The sequence below is a fragment of the Tachypleus tridentatus genome, chromosome 2, assembly GCF_004210375.1.
Source record: "Tachypleus tridentatus isolate NWPU-2018 chromosome 2, ASM421037v1, whole genome shotgun sequence".
In the NCBI taxonomy this organism is placed as follows: Eukaryota; Metazoa; Arthropoda; class Merostomata; order Xiphosura; family Limulidae; genus Tachypleus; species Tachypleus tridentatus.
Window position 1 is genome coordinate 111,727,087 of NC_134826.1, and position 27,462 is coordinate 111,754,548.

General features: G+C 33.5%; 1 protein-coding gene across 4 annotated transcripts in view; it reads right to left on the minus strand.

Annotated features, from left to right (window-relative positions):
- LOC143244848 (receptor-type tyrosine-protein phosphatase U-like) overlaps nt 1-27,462 on the minus strand; it is a 60,301-nt gene that overhangs the window by 9,568 nt on the left and 23,271 nt on the right. For 3 of the 4 annotated variants that reach the window (XM_076490254.1, XM_076490255.1, XM_076490257.1), the window contains 7 exons: nt 20,335-20,484; nt 18,475-18,574; nt 18,269-18,345; nt 16,650-16,781; nt 13,252-13,380; nt 8,521-8,708; nt 6,361-6,496 (listed from right to left, as the gene is read on the minus strand). In XM_076490254.1, coding sequence (XP_076346369.1) covers nt 6,361-6,496; nt 8,521-8,708; nt 13,252-13,380; nt 16,650-16,781; nt 18,269-18,345; nt 18,475-18,574; nt 20,335-20,484 — 912 coding nt within the window. The remainder of the gene's footprint in view (nt 1-6,360; nt 6,497-8,520; nt 8,709-13,251; nt 13,381-16,649; nt 16,782-18,268; nt 18,346-18,474; nt 18,575-20,334; nt 20,485-27,462) is intronic. The other variant, XM_076490256.1, reaches the window with a different exon arrangement.

Here is a 27,462-nt window from a genome sequence, read left to right on the forward strand (position 1 = left end):
CGTGAGTTTTTGGCCAAACACTCGATCACTGTTCTCCCCCACCCCCCTACTCACCTGACCTTGCTCCTTGCGATTTTTTCTTGTTCCCCAAACTCAAAAGACCCTTGAAAGGAAGAAGATTTGAGACGATTCCCGAGATTAAGGCAAATGCGACGAAGGAGCTGGAGGACATTACAAAAGAAGCGTACCAGGACTGTTTCAACAAGTGGAAACACCGTTGGGATAAGTGTGTGCGTTGGGGAGGAGAGTACTTTGAAGGGGTCCCAGACCTGTAACTTCTAAATAAAGTACATTTTGTTTCATGACGTCAGTCCGCGTATTTTTTTTGAACAGCCCTCGTATACAACATAAAAATATAGTGAAATAATGTTTCACACTTTCAGAGTTCACCAAATGTTGCCGGACCAAGTTAAAAGACTTTGATGACCTGGGAATAAGAAATAGCCAGAACAAAATAAAATTTAAATATATACAGTTAAAAGGAATACAACATAAAAATAATTACACAATAAATTATTACTTATCACGAACCATCATTAAAATAAGTTTTAAAGACAATTTCGATCAATCTAAAAAATAATAAAGCTATTACTCTTTCTTTATGGCTTAAATTTTCACAAAAAAATATAATCATTATGTAGAAAGTTTCATTATTTTATAAGTAAAAATGTTTTTGATGAACACGAACCACCCTGACAATCACAAAAGGCTTAGATTTGGATGGACTGTAGAGACGCGAGTATATGATTTAATGAATCTATTCCACCGTCCAGTGTGTAACATTTCGGGTAATTCGAAAGAACAGCTGGGTTACACGCTGTCCAGTGTGCTAAAACACAACGTTGAATAAGTTATGTACTGAAACTGTGCGTGAGCTGTTGCGTGTGGTACTATAAATAGCAATATAAAATGTATAGAAAATTATTAGTTACGTATTCAATTAAATAAGCATTTGACATAGCAGGACCTATAGTTTTCGAATATGTGTTAGCTACTTTTATTTTCTAAACTATTTTCATCAGCACTTTAGCGGAACGTCTGCGGACTCACACCGCTGGAAACCAGGTTTCGATACTCGTGATGGGTACAGCACAGATTGTCTATTGTGTAGCTTTGCGCTTAATTCCAAACAAACAAACAAACGATTTTCATCACTTCTTGTTAAATATTTTCGTTACTGTATTTATCTTGCAATTTATTTACTTGAGACCCCTGGACTCTACCTTCGTTGATTTTATCATGTAGTTTTCATTTTCCTTTAATTTGCCAGTGTATTGATGCGCTAGTTTACCCTAGTTTTGTCATCACAAACAACTTACTGATAGCACTTTGTAACAACATTTGTAAGAAATACATTGTGAATACAACACAGTGACACATTGGCGTGTGAAACACAACTCTAGAATCCTGTGAATTTCTTGTAGTTATCCTCACCTCATATACATACAATAAAATGTATATACTCGTAATCGTTTTATAGTAGCAATAACACATTTCAAGGCGTCAGGGTATTCAGAAATTCGTAAATCCTGTCGTACATTATTCGTAGAATGTTTCTTTTTGTTTACATATTCTGGAGTTTTTTTCGGTGTTTAGCTTTCAATTTGCAAGACAGAAACAAAGCAGTAAGTAAACAACAGAAGACTGTTATCTTTGAAAAAATAGGTAATTAAATTAGCTTCAGTAAATGCGCAGTATATAACTACATTTCCAAAAATCTTAACATAAAAACTCATTTCAAAATTAATACACGGTAATATTCTTTTTCCCATTGAAAGGTTCAAAGATTTTTTTGCATTCAAAGACAATCTTTAGCCATTTTTCGTTTGTGACCCATTGCTCATTTGATTTTTACCATTTTGCTGAATTTGCAAAAACAGTACAAAGCAAAAAGGTGATGTAACATAAAAAAACAAACATTACACTTAACAAAGCTACTTAATAAAACTAGTTTTTATACTAAGAGGACTGTCACAGAGATAAAAAACGGGAGGGCTTTGTAAAAGCTGGTATGAAAATTTGTTGAAAAAATGGTAAATTATCAGTGGAAATCAGAAACAGGTGAAAAATAAAAGCTCTCGTTATAGCTTATAAAATGTATGAATATCTATTTTATCATATTTTAAATAATGGGGAAAAAAAGGGAAACCACGACAAAATTAAATTTTAAATACTTTATTTTTGAAATGGGTTAATTTAACCTTGTGACTCACCCCCCACAAGAAGAAAGTTCATAAATGGACTTTTCCCAAATTTTTGTAAGTATATGTATGGGTTCTATAGAAAGTATCTCTGTACCAAATATCATGTAAATTGGCCAAAATGCGATGAAGTAATTGTAAAACAACAAAACAAAAACCGTAACGTTATGCTTTTTGTGACATATTGACCCCTTACAATTACTTAAAATTGGAAAGTCACCTAATTTTCTTTGAAAGTGTATGGGGCCTGTAGAAATGTATGTTGGTCAAAATATGATTGAGTAACTGACCAAAAATTCTACGATTATATTTTTTGTGAGCTCTTACCCTATAAAAAGACTCAAAATGGGCAAATTTAACTGTAAGTGTACATTGTGACAATTTTTATTTTGATTCTTCTGAATATGACTTCAGAGGACCCAAAAATATGAATTTTTGGGTAGTTTGATCCCTGGCTTCCTAAAATCGTTAAGAAGTTTTAAATAAAAAAGTTAAAACTTTCGACGTATTGGACCAAGGTATAACCCTTCCAAGTGTCATGTCAATCCTCGGAGAAATGAAATGACTACCATTTGTAAAATACTTGGTTAAAAAACAAGAAAAAAAAACAAGAGAAAAACATTACGTGTTTCTTCGAAAACGTAATTGAATCAAATCACAGTGGTACATGAGTAATCGAAGTTTAAGCAGTTTGCATGCACTTAGGACAAATCTATCTTCCTCTCACGGCGAGTTTCTTTCTACTGGTAACATATTTCTGTGAAATACTGTTGAAAATAAACAACGAAACTTGAATTATTAATACGTTGGTGCCAGTGCTTTATTTTTTGATCTTACAATTTGTGCTTTCATTAACTAATCGGAAATATTGTCAGTTGATGGAAGGTTTACATGTCTGTCTTGTCATTCATTCTCGGCAAATTAATAAACAAAGTAGCTGGGATAACTGTTTGGGCCTGGCATGGCCAGGTGGTTAGAACACTTGACTAGTAATCTGCGGCTTGCAGGTTCGAATTCTCGTCATACCAAACATGCTCGCCCTTTCAGCCGGAGGTGCGTTATAATGTTAACTTCTATTTCAGTATTCGTTAGTAAAAGAGTAGCTCAAGCGTTGGTGGTGTGTGGTGATGACTAGCTGTCTTCTCTCTAGTCTTACACTGCTAAATTAGGGACAGTTAGTGCAGCTAGTCCAGGTGTAGTTTTACACGAAATTTAAAACAAACAACACAAAAGGAGTACCTGATAACCTATCATATGAACGAGACTACTCAACCATTTTCGATCTAAAAAACATCACTAAAACGTTAAAAATAAATCACCAGAAGAAAACAACATTCCAGAGATTGTCTGAAACATGGACCAGTCATTTCATTTAAACGCAAACATCTTCATACCATTCCCGAATACCATCAAACTGGAAAAAAAGCATCAGTAAGCAAAGGTATATAAACCAGTTAAGACACCACAAAACCCAGATAAATAGTGGCCAATAAGCTTGACAAATACAGGAGGCAAACTACATGAAAAAATTATATGTCAATGATCAAAATCTAGAAAACGAAATATATTCATACACACACACACACGTCTCTCAGTTTGCGGATGACACAACAGTATGGTATTCATCAAAAAGTCCAATGGAATCAGCAAAACAATTACAACAACAGCCAAACCATATACAGACTTGGTGTTCTGAGTGAAGAGTGAATGATACTAAACCCTCTCAAAACCTAATTTATAATCTTCTGCAAAAACCTAAGAAAAAACGTAAAAAAAACTAAACAGATTTACATAAACATATAAAACAATATAACAAGTCATAGAAATTGCAAAATTCCTCAGCATCACGTATGCCTTAAAATGCACATGAAACATACAACTAAGAAACGTAACAGCTAAGGTAATATCATGATCAAATATCATAAGAACTTAAAAACACAATTCAAATGAAAACAAAATTATCAATATACAAAACATTTGTAAGTACACTAAGATGTCACGGACCATCTTTACTAAAACACACCAGACCGAAACTAACTTAATAAAAACAAAGAAATAATACTTATCGCTAAATAATATGGATATATGTACGTTAGAAAACTACGCAGAACAATTACATTTCTCAATGTTATGCACATGCCCTCAGTGGCATAGCGGTATGTCTGCAGATAGAAACAGGGTGTGGATATTGATGTTATTCACTGTTCTTAAGAATGTACGAAAATCTTCAGTCACGCGGGGCACCTCTTTAGAGAAGTTCAGAAAACACTAGTTAGTGGGAAGACTTGTCAAGCATTAGAGATGCTTACCCAGCATATAAATTTACACTGTTTTCATAGTACAGACTATAAAGAATGAAATCTTAAGTTATTCTCTATGACGTTTCATATCTACGTGAAAAAACAGTAGAATTTTGGCAAAAGTAAACTCAAGGGATGAAGATCAGGTGTGGAAGTTAGGAGCAAGTGGCTGTGTAGACTAGTGTGCAGAAACTTAAGTAAACTATAGATGTTGTACTAATCAATTATTCCGGCATGTTTCAAAACTTTCCATCTCATAAAACGAAGTCTGCTTGTCAAAATATCCCTCTACATATGTTCATGTAATATTCATTTTTGTTATTATATATTAGATGTAAATATTGTCATGTTATTCTTGAACTACTTTTATATTTAAAATACCCTTCATGGTTGACATGGAATATGACTATAATTTTGTAAACTTGCAGTATGTCAGCTTTTTATACAACCCTCTAACTATTCCTAAAACTATAGAAAGAAAGAGATTTGTCAGTTTTTATGTAAACAACATATGGGTAAATACAAAAATTTAGATATACTTATTATTACATTTGTATGATTTGTTTCTATAACGTAAAGTTAGTATCCTGTAAAGATGGTACAATTTCTTAATGCTCTGATTTTGACTGTCCCTCAGAGATAGATTGAAGAAAATCGAATGAGTCAATTTACTTGTGATATTAATTAAATTACAACTTTAAACTGGATTAAATAAACTCGTTTACAATAAGTTATTTAATTAAATTATCGATATTATTATATTAATCATGGAGAAGGTCTATTTGAGTTGAACAAACAAAAAATTGATAAATTCTAACGTATATTCAAACGACCGATTTTTGTATTATGTATTGTTTGTTCAATTAAAGTTATGAGATCGGAGAGTTATTTTCTAACAGAAGAAAGCTATACCCGAAATCTGAGCATAAAATAACTACTTTTTATTGTGTTGTCAATGACAGCCATCCAGTGGCACAGCGGTATGTATGTGGACTCACACCACTAAAAACCGGGTTTCGATACCCGTGGTGGGCAGAGCACAGATAACCCATTGCGTAGCTTTGTGCTTAATTCCAAACAATAAATTTGTCAAGTACAAGACAAGCTGTCTTCAGTAATTGGCAATGAATGATAATTAATTATTATTTTCACAAGTACTTTGCCTCTGACGAGAAACCTTCATCAACTGAATTAAATTTATCTAACTAAAGTAATAAATTATAAAATAAAATGAATTCACGTGTAAGGCAAATAACGTCGTGCTATGCAGAAAGGATATGTTTGAGATCCCGCTTACAATGAGTCATAATATAGCTGTTATTGTTTAATTGGTGAAACTCTTTATTTACAATTCTAAATCCCACCAGTTACTGGTAGCAAAATGAGTGATGTGCTCAAGTTTTTACCAGTGCGTTACAATGAATGCTGCATCAGACAAAAACATAAAAATACTAAATATATGGACTTTATCGACAGTGAAAAGTACAAAAACAAATATAAATTACATGGATTAACACAATATTTACAGTAAATATATGCATAAATATATATATATACATACACCACTCTTATTTGTTCTTATATGTTATAAATATTTTATTGTTTTTCGCGACTTTTCAACCATAGGCCTACTTAAGGCCGTGTTATAGCTTGTGCCAGATTTAACAGTTTCCTTTGGATGTATACTGTTAAACTAAGCTAAGGTACTAGCTTTTATTTTATCATGTTATCTATCTTGTGTTTTACATTATATGTTACCGTTGTTTAGAGGAATATTTGTCCACGTATAAGTGGACTGAATGTGAATTTCTTCATTTAAAAACACAACATTTAAAGTAGCATATATCTGAAATACTTGCCATATTTTCTACCAGTTGAGGCCGATGTCTGCGAACAGTCTTAACAGCCTGAAAAACGTCTATTTCTCCATGTTGAACCACTTGCTCTATTACAACGTTAGCCGCACAGTACACGCCGCTTCGGTTACGACCGTTTCTGGAAGATCAAAGTTTAACGATTAGATTTTACGTCACCATTAATTACTTGATCTCATATACACCTACTGAGGAGTTTCGACTACTTACAAATCTCAAAATAATAATAATAGGTTCAAGTTTGTTTTGAATTTCGCGCAAAGCTACTCGAGAGCTATCTGCGCTAGCCGTCCCTAATTTAGCAGTGTAAGACTAGAGAGAAGGCAGCTAGTCATCACCACCCACCGCCAACTCTTGAAATACTCTTTTACCAACGAATAGTGGGATTGTCCGTCACATTATAACGCCCCCACAGCTAAAAGGGCCAGCATGTTTGGCGGGACCGAGATTCGAACCCGCGACCCTCTGATTACGAGTCGAACGCCTTAACACGCTTGACCATGCGGGGCCAAAATAGGTTCAATATTTTTACACTGACTGGTACAATTAACTTCAAGTTATTGCTTATATAGTTACCTTTATATTTTACGTAAGAGTTTGTTATTTATGTTTGAAATATTATTTCTTTTTATGGTTTACTATTTCGAGTAACCTTGTTTCAAATTTCAAAGAGTCGATACCAAGTTAGAAACAGCACAAAATACCATACAAGAAACAAAACAAGAACAGAATCAGTACCGAAAACATTCTATTTTATACAAGTTACAGAATTACCACAATAATCTTTGTGGTTTTGATCTATTAAAGATACGAAGGCTAAGCAAACCATAAACCAGACATTACTACCAATCGTCGACAGCATAACGATATAATTCAAATTGACTTACATTGCTCGAAAGAGCTGAAAGATAACCACAATTTATCGTATTAAATTCGCTATAAGAAGGCAAAAGTCACTGCTATAAAATAATAGCAATTATAGTCCTTATTTCATATTTAAGCAGGCATCTAAAGTTAACATAATTTGCCATTTAGTCGACGCTTGTAAATGAACATTAGGGAAAGGTGGCTTTACACCTTTACTGTTTATGACGCTTCGCTGTAATATTGGATGTATTCACAACTTATAGAAGCCTGGTATCGATGTTATATATTTAAAGTCATCTATTAATAAAGCTCTGAGATAACCTCGACTCTCGGTTTGAAATACCTTTTCTAAGGTATCTTTACATTTGGAGTCACAAATAAGACGATGAAACGCGTTTCATAGGTTTTCCCCAAACGATCAAAGGGCTAAAGTGTGGTAAATAAGCAGAACATATTTCACCGAGGAATGAGTTGACAAGCTTAGCAAAGTGGGTATGTGTTATCGCTGTGTTGAAAACAGGGGTTAAATGCGCCAACATGTGACAGTAGAAAGGGTCATATGATGTAGTTCTTATAATGTGTGTCATTAGTAATATTTCTTTGCAGAATATAAAAGACGGAACTCACACCAATCCTTGTGCCAACTGGATTTGTTTCCAGAATATTTATCTCCATACGAATATGCCCCTGTTATCTAGCAGCGAGTGAAAGGATATTCATCCACCAAAGAATTATTTGACTAATGAACGTGTTATTAGCACCTTTGCAAGCGAGGTGTATTGTACCTTGCTTTGAGCAAAGTGCACATCATTGACGTTGAATCGTTTGTATACTGAAATATCATCTGGATGCAGTTACGAACATACAATACAGACTCAGAATAAGATGCAGCTGTTTACTGGTGGAAATATGTCTAACTTGCCTAGTTTTCAGAACAACTTCGCCATAGTTATTTAAAACGTTCTACTTTCTGCTAACAACATTTTTATTGTGATTCTTCGTAAACAGTATGATGTGATTAGCCATCTTTCTTTCGTGCTATGGGTGCCTATGTGAGTGAAACATCCAAACATCATATTTAATGTTTACTAATTATTCGTGAAGAACTTAGAGAAATCTTTGATTCACTTTAATGGGGAAGAGGTTATTAGGATTATATCATAACGACGATTTTGCTTTGTCATAGCTGTGTTACAAATTATGATTATATTCAAATATTTTGGACACTGTACACCGAATGTATAAATCTTAATTCCAAAATTCAAATTATAGACTTACGCTGAAATTACAACGACAGGTCCATAACTGCTTCTTTGACGCCATCTTTCAACCATATTCATAAGCTCGACCAAAGCGTTAGTGGAAGTAGGAACTTTGTATCCGTTTGGCCAGCACGTGATCTGAAATAGTTGTGTTGTCTTGGGTTCTGTTCTCACACCAGCCATAAGCTCGGTCAAGGAAACTATCTTAATTACGTAAAGAAAGGTAGGTATTGACAATCAGTAATAATTAAACGACCTTTTCTAAAGATAATTAAAATATAATAGAAAATTTGAGATTAATAACCACATTTGAACGTTATTAGAACATACAATAAATGGAATACTGCTGACTGAGAAAGACAATACGTAAAACAAATTCTAGAGGCTGTAGTAAGATAAAATAGGCATATTTATTATATTTTAAAAACAAAATCGCGATCTGTTGTTGTATAAGTAATTCTAATTGTTTTTTCTTTTTATTGTATAATGGTTACCATACCGTTCGCCTCCCAGTGGTACAGCTGTATGTCTGTGGACTTAAAACGCTAGAATACGGGTTTCGATAGCCGTGGTGGGCAGAACAAAGATAGTCCATTGCGTAGCTTTGTATTCAATTTCCAAAAACAAAGAAAACCGTGCATGTCTGCGTATCAGAAAATTCAAGACGTGAGTCTGCGATGCGCAATAGAAGACGGGCCCGCACTTTTATTTATGAGACGCTCATACAAGTAACAGATAGTTCCACCATGTGCTTAATAGTAGCCGTATAGGTGGTGAGTGTTACTGATTAATTGTCAATAGGGTCTTTAGTCTTTCAGTTTAGCCTATGTTTCGCATAAGGCAACATTCAAGCTAGAAAAAAAACTCACTTTTTATGTAAAATCTCAATATAATATGACATATGCCCGCTATACACATGTAATAAGTAATTTACGAAAGCCATTTCGTGTTTACGTATCACACAGAGAACGAATGGTTTGGTTTGGTTTGAATTTAACGCAAAGCTACACGGGGGCTATCTGCGCTAGCCGTCCCTAATTTAGTAGTGTAAGACTGGAGGAAAGACAGCTAGTCATCACCGACCACCGCCAACTCTTTGGCTACTCTTATCAACGAATAGTGGGATTTAACGTCACATTATAACGCCCCCACGGCTGAAAGGGCGAGCATATTTGGTGCGACGAGGATTCAAACCCGCGACTACAGAGAGAATGAATACATTAATTTACAAATTCTTAAAGTGATACGTCATTTAACTGGTGATTTTTGTATCCAGCGTGGTGATTTGTGTTCTGTATGCACTAAGTGCGTGTTTCTGTGTTTTTTCTTACAGCAAAGCCACATCGGGCTATCTTCTGAGCCCACCGAGGGTAATCGAATCCCTGATTTTAGCGTTGTAAATCCGTAGACCTACCGCTGGACTAGCGGTAGGGATATGCACCAAGACTATTATCATGTTACTGGATTAATAATAACGTCTGATTTGTTTGTTCTTTGTAAGCAAGCACAAAACCACACAGAGGGCTACCTGTGCTTTGCCCACCACGGGTATCGAAACGCGTTGTGCCACTGGGAAGCAATAACTTCTGATCAAAGTAAACTACCAACTAGATCAGAACTAAAAATATATACATAGATATGAGAGTAACTCAATAAATATAACATATATTACTTTTCATTATTATAATGTATTGTTTCACCAGTTTGGTACCTTTCCTATTAACTCATGAGGTTAGAATATCCCAATGGGCTTATGTTAGTACTAAATTAACATAATAAGCTAATAGCGCAGGATAATTATTGTAATAAAAATAACAAACACAAATTTAAATTAGAAACAATAAATATAAATGTATATATATAACATGTTGTAAACAATTCATTTTGGCGTACTGTAATAAAAGTTTCATTTGTTTATGCCCATGCCTAAATAATAACTACCACGCCATGACTTGGCCAGCTTAGTAGATTTCGGTTAGTTCTAAATTCGTAAGCTAAGCTAACAATATGAAACAATCTTTATAATCATAACTAATACTAATAAAAATTAGTTATTAATAACCAATATTGTTAACGAACGTAACCTTAAAGAAAAGATAGGGTATAACTAACTTACTATTGTTGCTAGAAAATAAAACCTTTTTACAACTCCTGAAATCCTTTAAGACTGAGAGAGATGCATGTCCCCGCATACATACGATTACGTGGCCAAAGTCGTTATATCAGACTATTAAGAATGGATAATTTGAAAACATTTGACAAGTCGTAACTTTTGAACGAGAAGGATAAATGAAAAATAAAATATCAAGTAAGAGAAACAGGTGTGTGTAATATGTACCTAAAAATCAAAATTACCGCAGAGAGAGAAAAGAAACATTAGAATTAAATATATCATGACACTTTACACGCTATTCTATGTGAATAATATTAGTAAACTAGTTATTAACCAAAAAGTTGTATTGTAATTTAATATCACCTAATACACTGTTCACGGTGTGTCACCAAAACATGTTGCTTTTCACAGATTTATATCAAGTACTGAAGGAAGTTATATTCTTCTATAAAGTTCAAGGATATATCGAATAAACCAATACAAAGGAACGCCTTTATACTTATATTAATAAGTATATCCAACATCTAAACACGCCCTCTACATTCCTACACTCAATTACAAAACCACCTTCAAACACGTGGTCAGCTATCGGTCAGTTACCTCTTTCATTCTTTGTGAACCTGACGATGACCGAAGAAGGTTGTTCGCTTCTCTACACAGAATTTTCTCAATCGATACCAGCCATTTTTACAGATATATTTTTCTCTATAAGTGGGTTTTCTCGTCATCACGGATTACAACTGTCTTTACTTTTTACGTAACAAACGAAATGGATGGCAGCTAGCCAACATCATCAGTTTTGGAGTTACTTCTTTACCAACAAAACGTGGAATTGACCATAACATTATAAAGCCCCTACAGTTGAAAAAGCAAGCATTTTTGGTGATGGAATTCTCATAGGCAAGCTTCAGCTTGCGAATCGCATCCCCAAACCCCAAGAAACCTAGATCATGCTAGGGTAACTAGCATGTCCATAAGACTGATTGGGCAAAAACTTGATTTTGTAATTTGTCTTGTAATTACGCACAAAACTATACAATGGGATATCTGTGTTCTGTCCACCACATGTATTGAAACCCGGATTTTCGCGTCGTAAGTCCGCAGACATACCGCTAAGCCAGTGAGGGCTCGATTTTGTAAAGAATACCTATTTTAAATAAGGTTAATTAATATATGTATAATCTATTATAATGCTTGAAACAATATCTATAAAGACTGGATAATAATATAAACGTTATAATTGCACGTTTATAATAAAGAAAGTGATCACTTTCAAACATTTTAGACAATTACGAATACAACTGAATATACACAGTCGACATTGTTTACTTTAATTTATCAATAGTAGTCCAAATCTATGTTGTTAGACAGTCTTTTAAACAGTTTTTAGTGAGCAGTAGTTGTCAAAAGTAGCTTATCCAAGTAGCAAACACTCTTCGCTGTCAGTCTAGTTGAGTAGCACTATACAAAATCAGTTTACGTGAGTAGCATTTTTCAAGGTCAGCTTATGTGAGCAACATTCTTCAAAGTTAATCTAGTTGAGTAGCACTACAAAATCAGTTTGTAAGAGTAGCATTCTTTACTATCAGTTTAGTTAAGCATCACTGTTCAAAATCAATTTAGTTAAGTAGTAAGCTTCAAAATTTGTTCAGCTAAGTAGCATTCTTTAAATTCAGTTTAAATAAGCAACGTTCTGCAAAATCAACTCAATTGACTTGGGCTCTCTGCTCTCAGTTTAAATGAGTATCACTTGACAAAGACCGTTTGATTAAACAACTTTTTAAAATAAACAAGATTATTCAAATTGAAGTTAATCAAAATATATTATTTACGTTTAATAATACACACAAAATGAGCTTATGGTATGCATCAGATTTGAAAGCGTATTTTAAACTACAAAAAATCGTTTTGTGAGATGCAAAGTTTTTTGAAAATTATATAAAATTAGTTCTTATAACTAAAAATAAACAATTATGAATATTCTCAATTTCTTAAAAACATGAACATTTTGACTTACGCAAGAATATAAAAGTAGATTTGAATTTTTATGGCACAACATGTAAGCGTGAAGATTGGAAGGTATTGGGGAAATGAATATTCTAAGTTTGTAATGGTAAAAGAAACTGTATTTTTATATCACGAAGAGCATAAGGATCTTCAATACTCTAATCCATTTTTAAGGAAAGCATAAGGAAAAGTTGTCAGACAAATATATAATATACAGTAGCAGGTCTCCACTTCCAAAACTTAACGAATTTTAAAACCTACATTACTTTCGGTCAACTAATTTTGGCATTGAAATTTCTTTCGTCTTTGTTCTTAGCTGACTATCAGTTACGTTATTATTTGCTATTTTTATTTTCAAACCGTGAATTTACACATTTATCTCTGTTACAATCACAAATGTGCTTTTCCATAATATGCACTGAAATACTGTGCTATTACCTACAACGATTTTACTTTGTTTATTTTTACTTAAGTACAAAATTGCACAATGGGTGTTTGTGTTATGCCAAGCACAAGGGTCGAACCTCAAATTTTCGAAATATAAGCACTCTGGCTTACCAGTGAATCATTGTGTGACTGCTTTATTTTATGTTTTAGAATATAACACGAAAAACTGTTAGTATTTACCTTCTTATGAACACGAAAAATCCACGTTTTGATGTTGGAATAGTGACTATGTGAAATCATATCAACAGTGAAAACAGGACCATATTTTCGACGTTTCTCTTTTTCTACTGGCCAAAATGGAGGGTAATTCTAAGAGTAAATTTACCAAATAAATATAAGTTTATTAAAATAAGTGATATGTTATAATATTTTAAATATCTAAAGCTTCGAAATAACAGTACAAAAAAGTAGGCCTTTTTTTCTGAAGTTAAAATAAAACATTACAGAGTCAATTTTGTATAACACTATATAACAAAATTTTTACTTCTTCTTGTTCCTGGGCAGAAAGTGTTATTTCCCAATTGCTTTAAATGGAAAAGAAAACCTATTTTTCTCTTCAAACTTTGCTTCTGTGACCTGGGTAATGAAATTTTCAAATTTACCCATTTTCCACGTAGATTCAGTGCTGAGTAGCTGATAGAAAATTTTCTCGAACTTACAAGACTTTTCAAGAACTTTCTATAATAACTTACAAGAATTTTTGAGAATGTTGTAGAACTTACGAGAATTTTCAGGAACCTTTTAGAATTTTCTAGAACTTTCCATATTAATATATATATAGGGTCTCACCACGCACCACTTCAGTTTAGTTCTGGCTGCCTAAGTGAAAACATGGACCTATCTGATTTTATCAGAGATGGCATCAAAAAGTTGCAAGCATTCTCCAGATGCATTCTGCTATGTAGGTGGCCAATTTATCAAGACAAGAGCGAAAAAGTACTCTGTGACAGCATCTACTAAAGTGTGTGAAGCCTACAAGGCATATTTCGGCATGCCTGTCGGGGATCAAAACAAACCCTGGGCACTGCAAAAAAAAAAACTCTAGAAGGTAAGACGGAGATTTTTGCTTGCTTGAATAGTAAGATTTTATATTATACAAATTTTAGACCTTTTAAAACTTAAATATCTTTCATTTTTTTTTAAATTTCCAATAGTATAGAAAAAATATCACATATAAAACATTTTGCATGAATCTCTGGTACATTAGTTGTGGATGAAATAAATTTATTCGTCATAATAAGAATTTTATTTTGCTCTTTTGCAGGATGGTACAGAGGGGAAAAGGGAGCCATGAAGTTTGCTATTCCAAGAATTTGGTGTGAACCCACTGACAACTCAAGCAATTACTACTTCTGCATGGTGAACCCTTCCAAACTTCGGGCTGGCAATAATGCATCTGCTATTATGTATCCGGACCTTCCATCATTCATTGCCCCAGTGCCATATTGCCCTGAGCTTCCTGTAGTCACTCCACCAGAGAAAGCAGCCATCTCGAAAAACTATTCACTTCTAAACATTTTTGATCAATTTTGTATAACTTCAGTATCAATACATGTAAATCTTGATTCATATGTTGTTTTATTCAGACATTAAATGAATGAAGATGTGCAATTTTGCCCGTTTTTACATAGAAAATAAGTTAATTTCTAAATTTCATAATCCAGGTCACAGAAGCAAAGTTTGAAGGGAATAATGGCCATTTTTGTACTTTTACAACATAAGCAATTAAGAAATAACACATAATATCCAGGAACAAAGTTTGTGTTACATAGTGTAATATTATATTTATTAATCTTCCAATCAAATTACATATTCTTCTTATGTAAAAATTACGGGAATTTAAGAGAAATCTTCACCTAACAATCGTCTAGCGTAAAAAGAATAAATGATTCAATATAATCAAATGAAGCCTTAAACAAGCCTAAAACAAGATAAAGAACATTTTCCAATTATATTTCCTAAACATAAGTAGAAAAAATATTAAAATCATGCAAACAGTAAACGAACAAAGGTAGGGTTACTGGGTTATAACATAGTGTCAAATAATAACTTACTACGTGAGAAAAATATAATAAGGTTTAAAACTTTGTGTATCACGAATACTGGTCAAGCTAGTAGGAAGAACATAACAAGCTATATTTATTTGTGTGTGTCAGTAGGGTATTGTGCGATATATTTTATTTGTGTTTACTAGATGTGGTTTGTTTGTTTGAAATTAAGCACAAAGCTACACAATGGGCTATGTGTGTTTTGCCTACTACGGATATTGAAACCCGGTTTCATGCAGTGTAAGACCGCAGACACACTAGGCTACTAGGTGACGTTATCAGAGCAGAGCACACCATGCTGTATTTCATTTATACGTATTATGTGACATTAACAGGGCACACCATGCTGTATTTCATTTGTGCTTATTAGGCGATGTTAGAAGGAACAACTTTTCTTAACAATGTTTATGCCTGTTGGTTTCAATGCTTCGCTAGCATTCGGCGTCTACACCGTAACTTTCAAGGACGTATATGTTTCACTAACACAGCATGTGAAAACTTCGAATTAAACCACTAGTTGCCAAAAATCATACTCACAATTTAGTTTTCAAATCTGAAAATAACATTTAATTAATTTCCTCGAATTTACATTTTTTGTAACAATAAAGTTGCAGCATTATTTTACAAAATAAAACATCAGAAAATTTAAATATACGTTGACAATATTTTAAACCCTAAATTTGAATTACCGTTATAACAAAAAATGTTCTAGTCAGTTACTAAATGTTATAACAGTTATTGTACTCTTCATTTTTATTACAACTTCTTAAAAGTTTAACAAATCATGGGAAAATATTAGTATGGTTGGACGAAAATTTAAATAACTCATTTTTAAAGTATACACGTAAGAACGTATTATATTTTATTAATTTCAGATTTTCAGTTTCAGTATTTTATTTTCAGTTCCCCACGGTGGCCTCAGCAGATAGTTCGATTTATTTTTGCTATGAAAAAAAACACAGTATTCCGTTTCTAAATTCTGATATTCTATTGGAAGAATTTCTTATACAAGTTTGTTATTTGTTTACAGTTTCGTTATTTTAATTATATTTTGGAATACTTTTATCTTGTTTCTTAATCAAGTATAATAATAAAACCGGCACCACTCTCGTTGAAAGGAAAATGGAAATAACTAAAACAATAAAAAAGGAAAAGTTAAAAAGTTGGAATTCCTTTGTTCGTTATATATCATTCACGAGAATTCAAATAATCTTTGGTTTGAGTACACACAAGCACTCACTTTTCTATGTAACGTTTTTATTGGACTGTCATCTGCTCACCAATTGCATAGCAAAATTTGTCCGAAAAAATATCAACCAGTAGAAAATAAAATTATGCAAATTATTGTTATTAGAGTGACTTCAGAACCGCTTATTTTTATTTTAATAACTGGCTTTAATTAAAGATATAATGTTAAAACACAATTATTAGCAGTAAAAGAAATAAATTTAAACAAATTTCGTGATAAAGCAGAAAATTAGAGCCATTCGTATATTTTGCACTGTAACATCTATAGCTGAGTTTACTCACATTTGATGGCGTAGGATTACAGAGGACGACGACCGAATTACAGTCATGGTCATACACCAGTGACCATAAATCTGCGACTGTTTTTTGTAATGGCCACTCTGCAACGATGTATTCCTTCGACCTAGTGTAGCCCTGTTCAGAATTATTATCATGAGTTAGTAGCCATTGATATCACAAATTGTGCCTTCTGTTTATGAGACTGTATCTGTTTATTTTCAATAACTAATTACATGTATCTAATCAGTAACACTTGTGAAAGAGACTTGTGACAGAACATCAGTTTGCTTGTTTTGAACTTCGCGCAAAGCAGCTCTTGAGCTGCTCTTTTACCAACGACTAGTGGGACTGATCGTAACATTATAACGCCCCCCCGGCTGAAAGGGCGAGCATGTTTGCTGTGACAGGGAATCGAACCTGCGACCCTCGAATAACAAGTGGAATATCTTAACTACTTGGCCATGCCGGGCCCAGAACATCAGTATAATTACACGTGTACATAAGAAATTTGTTCAATTTTAAAAAGTCTATCAGTTTGTGGTATTCGATGTCACTAATATAAATGTTTCGTATATCGTTAAGTTGCAAGACTCTAAATAGCACACTACTGGTGTAGGTAAGTGCTTTAAAAGTAATGGTATTCTGATATTTATAATTATCATTACCATTAGATTTTAAAGGTCGTTCCTTTTAGATAAATTTTTAAATATTGTTTTCATTACAATCATGATTATTATTTCGCATTTTGCTGTATGAAAGAATCTAAGGTAACCATGAATTTTTAAGGTAGCAATGACCATTTAAAGATTGACCCGAATAGTTCAAAAACCGTAATTTTTCAAATTTAGCCTAAATCGAAAGTTTTAACCCTTTTCTACATTTCGCCTCAACAGTTACTTTTTCAAAACGCAGTTTTCATTGACAGTCACCAATTTTTTAGCATATCTTCATTATTACAGCCAATATCGGCAGGAAAATTAGTGCACTTGTTAACATTACACTCTTCTTTAATATTTTCTCAATTCAAAAAAATTGTTACGAGTCTAATTACCACTACTAAAGTTTTAAATTCAAGCCATGAGGATGTTAGCAAAGAGCATGTGCACCAATTTTCACGTTTTTTTATCATTTAAACACATGACTTTAAGTATTTCTAGTCAAGTTATTATAAAATTTTGTATTCTTGAATTTACATTTTCCCTTTGATTACCTTAAGTGAGAAATTCATAATAATTACCTTTTTATTCGAAAAGCAAGTCCCAATGTAGCAAGCAAAATCCAAATAAGGTGAAACTTATATAATATTATCAGTACATTCCCCCTTCCCACTGTGGCTCAACGGTAAGATTGAGGGCTTATAACGCTAAGCATAGGGTTTTGTTACTCGCGGCAGACGTTGTGTATCTTTACGCATGACAACAAAATGAACATTACTGGGAGAGAAGGTGTGCGATTATTGACCAAGTGTTTGCTTTAAATTAATTATATACACACTGTTAAACTCGTAATTTTTAGATAATTTTGCTAATAAATGTTGTAATTTTATATACTTTGAGGTTTTTAAAAATAACTCTTCACGTAAACTCTTATTAACGACTATATGTTTTACAGTAAAAACTTACGTCAACAAATACTGCGTTGATGTAGTCAGTGCTGTCGTTGCTTTGGAATGACGTTAGATAAGGCCGAAAGTCGTCAGCTGCCAAAGAAAAAGAAAAACGTAATTTCATGGATTGATTGGAACACGCGTATTGTGTGTTGTTTTAATATATTCTGTTTAATAGAATGAATAAAAGCAAGTTTAATAATTTCATTTAAGTTCACTTACGTGGAACGATGGCAACGTCCCTATTTTTATCTCTGTTTTCAGGTCTATGACCACCAGCGCAGTCACCTATCGACATTTTGGATACCATTTTGCATATTTTCTGAAAAACAAAGTAATTTAAACAAACTGCCAGAAAACTTCACTGATATTTAAAGTTCGAGTAGTACTAGCAAAGCAATATTAGTAAAAAATAAAGAAAATAATTAAGACTAACAATGGTTATTATCTTAATGGATTAAGACCAAAGAGCACAACTCAAACTAGTAATCATTCGAAAATCTTGATCCAATAATTAAACTTAATTATCAGCTAATTGTATTATTCTGTACTAATTGTACTAATCTGTATTATTGCAGATTTTCAATACATAATATTAATTCTAAACTATTGTATTTATTATCATGATGGATTAACACCAAAACGTACATCAATTTACTGGTTAAATATTTCAAGAGGACAAGAAACCCACTTGAAGTAAAAATGTATTATCACGACGGCTGGTACGGGTATTGAAACTTTAATTAAAATAAAGTACAGAACAAAGTTTCGACATTTTTAGGTCCTATTCAGGTTAACAAAGAGAGTTTGCAGCTGACAGTTGCCGGACACATGTCTTATGGACGAGAGTGGTTAAGGATTTGCTTATAAATAGTTAGAAATATTTGTTGTTAGAATTTCCGCAGAAAGTCACACCAGAGCTATCTGCACATAATCTTCCGTAATTTTGAACTGACTGGCGGAAGGTAAGGCAATAACTGAACAGCACTCACTGCCAACAATTGAATTACTCCTGTATTACAGGGATTTCACATTTACTATTTGTCTAAACAAACAGTTAGATTTAACAGTCACTCTCATAGTGCACTCCCCCTCCGTCCACAAAGTGTGAAGCAATTTTATGCGGCAAGGGGCGCGAACTATAAGTTGTTTGATTCATAGTGAGGGCATGCAGCCCATTAAGTCATGTCCGGCTTTCAAAGACTTAGTATTTGGTATTTATAATATGAACATGGACATTTACAGTCAAGTAAGAGACCTCAAAATTCTGATTCACATATCCCTAATTTAGAGCTGCTTATCAGAGAGAGAGAAGGCAATCAATCAGTAGCACCTGTCGCATTCATGGCTAATCTTAAAAGAGTAGGGAGTTGACTGCCATTTCTGTTATCCGCTCGAATCCTGGAACAAGGTACGTTAACAACAAAGACATCTAAGACTTAATTGAAAGGTGGGATGTAATAACTTATGTATATCCAAGAGTACCTCCTGGAAACTCATACATTTCTCTAAAGTGGAAATGTAATAATATATGTAGAGCTTTACGTTGGATTATACTGTAGCTTTACAGTACACACAATAATGGGGTAAAAACTAGTATTTTACTTTAATGTTTTTGTCATCTTGGAGTGGACAATTGCTTCTCCTGACTCCAAATTTGGCGTCCCTGCACGCTAATCACTAGTCCAAGCTCAGTCCTGGTATCAATGAACACGGTAAAATTACAACATAATTAAAATATTGCCTTTTTCAACAAGCGTTTTGGAACCATACTCTTGTTTGGGCTTAGTAAGTATTTAAGAAAATCGTAAGTGCAAAAAAACAAAAAAAAAAACAACTCATAATAAGTAGGAAGAGGAAAATGAGGAACTTACATTAAAGAAACACCAGTTTTAATTTCCATTTCTCATTCAAACTGTTATACATTAAAAGTATTATTCAAAACCTAAACTTTACTATATCGACAGCTGTCATTTTTATTCAAGCAAACGTTTCAATCTTGTTTAATAAATAGTAGCTAAATTCTACTTTGACCATGTAAACAATTATATTATATATTTAATTAATATACTGTCTCCAAACCTGATATTCTTTCTGGTATTCATTCTGCTGGGTAGTGCTGTGTTTTCGAGATTTATGCTTTAGTTTATGGGATAGCTCATTGATGGAAAACCAGGTGACGCCAGACAGATAAGTATCCTCTAAAGCCTCGTAGATAAATTTGTACTGTTCCTAAAACAAAACAGTAAAAAATAATTATATATATCTATACATACAGACATTAAATAAAGAATTTTGTATAACTGTATACTCTCTTTTATAATAATTATAAAAATTTCTCTAACATTAAGTCTTAATTACAAAATCTTTATCGACATCTTCCTATTACTTGCAAAAACGTTTTTGTACCATCCAGCAATTACTTTTAACAACTGTTACAGATTCCAGCAAAATATATTCAAAGTCTAGTAATATAACCAAAATACTGACCCAATATCTAGTGTTAATTACCAACTAACTGTACTGAACTCATATTATTAAAGATTTCCAGTACCTAATAACACTAATGTAACACAAATTTTGTTCCTGGATAGTATGTGTTATTTCTTAATTGCTTATGTTGTAAAAGTACAAAAATGGCCATTATTCCCTTCAAACTTTGCTTCTGTGACCTGGATAATAAAATTTAGAAATTAACCTATTTTCTATGTAAAAACGGTCAAATTTGCACATTTTCATTTACATAAGGTCTGAATAAAACAGCATATGAATCAAGATTTACATGTATTTGTACTAAAGTTATACAAAAATGAACAAAAATGTTCAGAAGTGAGTAGTTCTTCGAGATTTGCGACTGTAATGTAAATCACTTTGACGTATCAGCCCCCAAATATAGCCTGCCATCATGTTTTTGTTATACGCTCCTTGGTAGCGGCGTTCAAAGTCCAGTATATTTTGGTGGAAGCGCTCGCCTTGCTTTTCTGAGTATGCTCACATGTTCTCCTTGAATTTATCAAGATGACAGTTAAGGACATGGACTTTCAGGGACACCCTGCAGCCCATTTTCCCGTAGTTCTTCAGAGCCTCAACCAGTTCCACATAATTTTCTGCCTTGTGATTGCCCAAGAAGCCCCGAACCACTGCTACATAGCTGCCCCAAGCTTTTTCTTCCTTCCTACTGAGCTTCTTGGGGAATTCCGTGCACTACAGAATCTTCTTTATTTATGGTCCAACGAAGACATTAGCTTTGACCTTTGCCTCAGATAGCTTAGGGAAGAAGTCTTCAAGGCACTTATCAAGAGTGGTGACAAATTGTTTCATAAGACCCAATTTTATGTGCAATGGTGGGAGCAACACCTTCTAGAGGTCCACCAGTAACTCACACTTGACATTGTGCCTTCCCCAAAGAACTAGGTCCGTTTTGGCCAGTCCTTCCTGTTGTAGTGCGCTGCAGTATCCCTGCTGTCTCAGATGCAAAGATAACAGGAAATCTTGGTGAAGCCTTCTTGGAGATCCATCAGGAATGCCATCATTTTGAAGTATCCCAGCCATACTCATTATACTTCAAGGGGCTTCTAGCAAGATCTTGACGCTATTCTATTCCTTTTGAGGTGCACCGAATGGGCCAGGGGAAGAGACGATACTTATTCCCATTATTCAGCAGCACAGCTTTGAGGCTTTTACAACATTCTAGAAATTTCTTGAAAATTCTTGTAAGTTCGAGAAAATTCTCTATCAGCTACTCAGCATTGAATCTACCTGGAATATTTTGAAAAATGGGTAAATTTGAAAATTTCATGACCCAGGTAACAAAAGCAAAGTTTGAAGTGAAAAAATAGTTTTTTTTCCATTTACTTTAGGCATAAGCAATTGGGAAATAACACTTTCTGCCCAGGAACAAGAAAAAGTAAAAATTTTGTCACACAGTGTAATTATTCTAAAATGTTATATTTATTATTTAAACTTACAATTCTACTTGTAATATGTCAACATCTAACATTCTCTTAAACTAATAAATTCATCGACTAGTATGATTCGAAATGAATAAATCTAGTATAGCTTAAAATAGCCAAAATAAATTTATGACACATATCATTCATTTTCCATATACACTCTGTATAAAACAAGTAGTTTGAACATCAAAATTCCAGTTACGGCAGATAATAAATTCTTCACTTATATCAAAGTTCTTGTAGACGTCGCCAGTTTGTATTATGTAACGTTGTAAGGTTTTACGTTACATTTATTATAACCGTTAGTTAGATTCACTGATATAAGTTTAATTAGTTTTTATTCTTAAGTTTTGTTTTCGTGGACGTATCAGCTGTCACAGTGGATATTTGTAAAATAGTACCAAAATTCTGAGCGAGTGGTTTTTCAAGATGCTGAACAGTAACAGCTATAACATTTTCTTTGGATGTAATAAGAAACGGGAACTCAGCTAACCACGTGTCAAGTCTTGCAGCAGAAAGATAGAGTATTTATTTAACATTAAATAGTTGAGAGAGTTTTTTTTTACGTGTTTATTTATGCAACCTCCCAGTTCCATTCCAAATTCTATTTTAAGTTGACTGGTTCCCTGATAAGCTGATAGCCGGAAAGACAAAAACAAGATGTGAGCAAAACTCTTGTTGAGTGTTGTTAAGATTGAAAAAACAAACAAACAATTTCCATGTAATTAAACTTAGAAGTTTCCACAAGTTTCACAAACTTTTACTTTTGTAAATAAAATGAATGGTTTATAGACTTAGGAAAACAATCAACAACAAGCACACAAGAGAATTTATTATGATGAAACGTTGTATGACTAGTTTCAGAAGGAATATATAATACGCCAGTGTCGAGAGTAGTTCATGGGATACTGTTCAGCATTTTCCAAATAGTTAGAGACTGTGTTCCTTTTTGAATTTATTATATTATGTTATAGGGTATTAGGCTTAGCTTCTATGTGTTAGATCATTTTACAAAGACGAAGCTTATCTTATTTTTACAAAAACAAAATGTAAAAAATATCAATTTCTAGTTGTTAGAATATCTTGCTGGATGTTGCTATTTTTTATTTCTAGGCACAATAACATGATAGGAATAGAGTTTTTATTCTATGTATTCTAAAACTGTATGGCCGGCATGGTCAGGTGGTTAAGGCACTTGACTCGTAATTTGAGGATCGCGGGTTCGAGTCCCAGTCATACCAAACATGCTTGCCCTCTCAGCCGTGGGGGCGTTATAAAGTTACGGTCATTCCCACCATTTGTTGGTAGAAGAGTAGCCCAAGAGGTGGCGGTGGGTGGTTATGACTAGCTGCCTTCCCTCTTAGTCTTACACCGCTAAATTACGAGCGGCTAACGCAGATAGCCCTGGTATAGCTTTGCTCGAAATTCAAAACAAACCAATCTAAAACTGTACGGTCTAATTAATGGACAGCAGGCCGCATGAAACGCCTGTGCTTGACCTAGGAGGGTCAGGTTCAGTTCCTTCTTCCTTTATTGTGTGTAATAAGATGGCAAATGGCATATAGTCATTCACGAAATCAAAGCTTGAAACATTAACGTGATACAGGAGTAAACATTGATTATACTTCCTTCTTCAGCAGTATGTCAATGTATAAAATTCTTATTGCATTCTGTGCTATTTTACTATTTCTTTTCATTTGATCCCATATATTCAGAAACAATTTCATACTAATGCTTTGTTGTATACATACACACAAAAAGTTCCATAGTAAAATGTCACTTTTTTCACTCGAAATACTTACCAGAGGCGTAATAAAATTCCCCATTAAATACATAAGAAATATCTAAATCTAAGCCAGGGGAAGGAATCAACATTTTCCATCGTGTATTTTTTATCGCAAATTTGGTAATCAGCAAATGTGCTGCCTCACGTCATCGCTAATATCGCGCGCTATATAACTGCCACAGACTCCGCCCATTAAGTAACGTCAATCTGGTTGAAATGTTTTTTACCGAGTGTGTGTTGTTTTGCATGCGCTTGCTTTATTTGTTTGTTTTGGAATTTCGCACAAAGCTACTCGAGGGCTATCTGTGCTAGCCGTCCCTAATTTAGCAGTGTAAGACTAGAGGGAAGGCAGCTAGTCATCACCACCCACCGCCAACTCTTGGGCTACTCTTTTACCAACGAATAGTGGGATTGACCGTCACATTATAACGCCCCAACGGCTGGGAGGGCGAGCATGTTTGGCGCGACGGGGATGCGAACCCGCGACCCTCGGATTACGAGTCGCACGCCTTAACACGCTTGGCCATGCCACGCCACATGCGCTTGCAAGCATATTTTTATTGTGCAACTTTCAAGTGTTTAACTATATTTTGTTTTTAATTCCATAATATAGATAAGTAGATAATTCAAAAACGAAAGAATCCAGATGATCGTGAACACTCAGAAAATAAAGACAATTTAATTTCTTCTGGTATTACTGCCGAAAAGAAAATAGCGCGTGACTGGAAAAACGTGAAACGAGAATTTACTGAAAGTTGGGAGTTGAAATTTGCAGTGATTAAAGCAAATAATAAGCCAGTGTGTCTTTTGTGTAACATAGTTTTTAAAAATAATAAAGTATGCAACCTTAAGCAACATTTTAAGAATGTTTACAACGAATTTGATGTAAAATTTCCAGTTTATAGCAAAAATCGTATGAATAAAATTAGCTGTCTGAAAGCACAACTTCATGAACAAAAGGGAGGCCAAAAAAGATTTTTATGATCAATAGAACTAGTTACGTTAGATAGCTATAAAGTGGCTTGGATTCCAGCTCAAAGAAAGAAATTATTTTCTGATGCTGAACTAGTAAACGAAATATTGATTATGGTCATTGAAACTCTGATGGATAAGTATGATTCAAAAGTAATAGATATTCTTCAATAAATAATTTGCAATTAAGTCGAAAAAAATCTTCCCGCAGAATGCTAGAGTTAGCGAAAGACATAGAAAATCAGTTTCTTGAACAACTAAAAGACTGTCTGTATTTTTTTTAGCACTAGATTGATATCTTGGGTTCGATATGTAACTTCAGATCTTCAAGTGAGGGAAGAAGTATTTAGCCTTTGTGGATTACGAGATAGAACATGTGGAAAAAACATCTTGGAAAAATTTCTTGAAATGTCAAAAAAATTCAATCTGGATTTTGAAAACCTGGTTTCTGTTACAACAAATGGTGCTCCCGCCATAACTAAGGCGAAAGTAATATTTGTTTTTCTTTTCAAGCAGCATTTATTTGAAAATAATGTGAAGTAGTCCACGTTGCCATCTTTCCATTACATTTTACATCAGGAAAATTTATGTGCTCAGATGTCAGAACGTGATGAACTGAATTATTTGATGTTCATTGTTGTAAAAATTGTGAAGTATATTGGAAGTGGAAGCTCTCTCATCCATCGGCAGTTTGTTGAGTCTTTGAGGAAAAGCAGTGACTGTACTTTTGATGATCTTACTGATTTTGCAAATGTAAGATGACTTAGTAGAGGAAAAGTCTTGGGACGATTTACTTCCTTAGTTCCTCAAATAAAAGAGTATATTGTTGTAAAAGGTAAGATTGAAAATTTCCCGAAAATTGAAACTTTGTCATGGCAATGTGATTTGCACTTTCTGTGTGGCATGATGGCTCACTTGAATAATTTAAATACGAAGCTTCAGGAAAGAGATAAAATAATAAGCGAGCAATCTCAGTCTATTCATGAATTTCATTTAAAGCTAAACCTCCTGGCGGAACAATTACAAAAGAATGATTTTACACATTTTGCAAAGTTGAATAATTTTCTAGAAAATAATAAGGATTATGATTTTTCTGATGCTAAAGATGATCTCTGTGTAAACTGGATCAAAAATCTATCTCAAAAATTTGAATCACGTTTCTCTGAATTTAAAAATTTGAAATTGATATTTGAATTTTTGCGTGATTATTTCAGTTTGACTTAGGAAATTTCAGTAAGGAAATTACATCTTTTTTTGTCTTTGGATAAGTGTGGATTTGAAGACGAGATGCTCACCCTGCAAAGTGTGGAACACTTATATGGTAAACAAAAATGTTTTATCAGAGAGATATGGCTCACTATTCTGATAAATGAGAGTATTTCAGATTTGAAGATAGCAATTTCAAAATTATTTTCCATGTTTGGATCCACATGGGTGTGTGAGTCAACATTTTTTACGCTAGATTTTCTGAAGTCTAGATACATATCTCGGCTTACTGACATAAATTTAGAGGTAGAGCTAAAATGCTCATTGAGCATAGATATTAAGCCAAATTTCACAAAACTTGTTGATGAGCACCCCCATAATTTTCACACTGAAGATTAGTTGAAATGCAATTATTTTGATTGAACTAACCTCTTTCAATTTTTTTTTTTTTGAAGAGTGTGGCCAACGTTGTTTTCATTAGCTACAGTTGTGGCCACTATGAAAAATAAGTTGCTCACCCCTGATCTAAGCGATAAGTTTAAGGTCTAGTAAAGGTAAACTTTTTCTTATAATAGAAATTTAGTGGAAAACAATACTTAGAAATATTATCATCTTGTATGATATAGCTTTCAATTTCAGTTAATTACTTATTCTTATATACATTTTTATCAAAGCATTGAAACGAGCAATCTACAAGTTTTTTTTGGGATGGGTTTAAAGCTTGTGTATTTGTGCACGAATTTAATATTAAATTATTAATGAAATGTTCCATTTCAGCAAGTTGTGAAAGTTGCAAGTTACAGCTCTCCCAATTTTTCCATCCATTGCAGCCTGGTCTTCTAGAAGTAAAAACTGGATTGCTATTTTAGAGCATGTTATAAGAGAGAGTGTATGCTTTTATTACATCTATCATAATAAAATGGAGTGTTCATGTGCCTGTGTGACCGCTATAACATCAAGAGGAAAGAACCTATAAATCTGAAATTTTGCACAAATACTAAGTGAACCCTGAGGGTGTTCACCTGTGTATTATTACTTATTTTTTTAATGAAGCAAGCTGGCGAAAAACCATGCAGAAAAAGAATGGTTTTTCTATATAACAACTAATTTTCTGATACGTACACGTGTTATACTTTTATTCCAAAATAGGTTCAGAATAAAAACATATCGACATAGTCATTTAAAATAAACCAACCTAATAACCCATGCAAAGCTGGGTATTTTTCACTGTTACTTTAATAAAATTTTGGCTAATATTCTAACTACTAGAATGAGCAAAGAGTACATAACGAA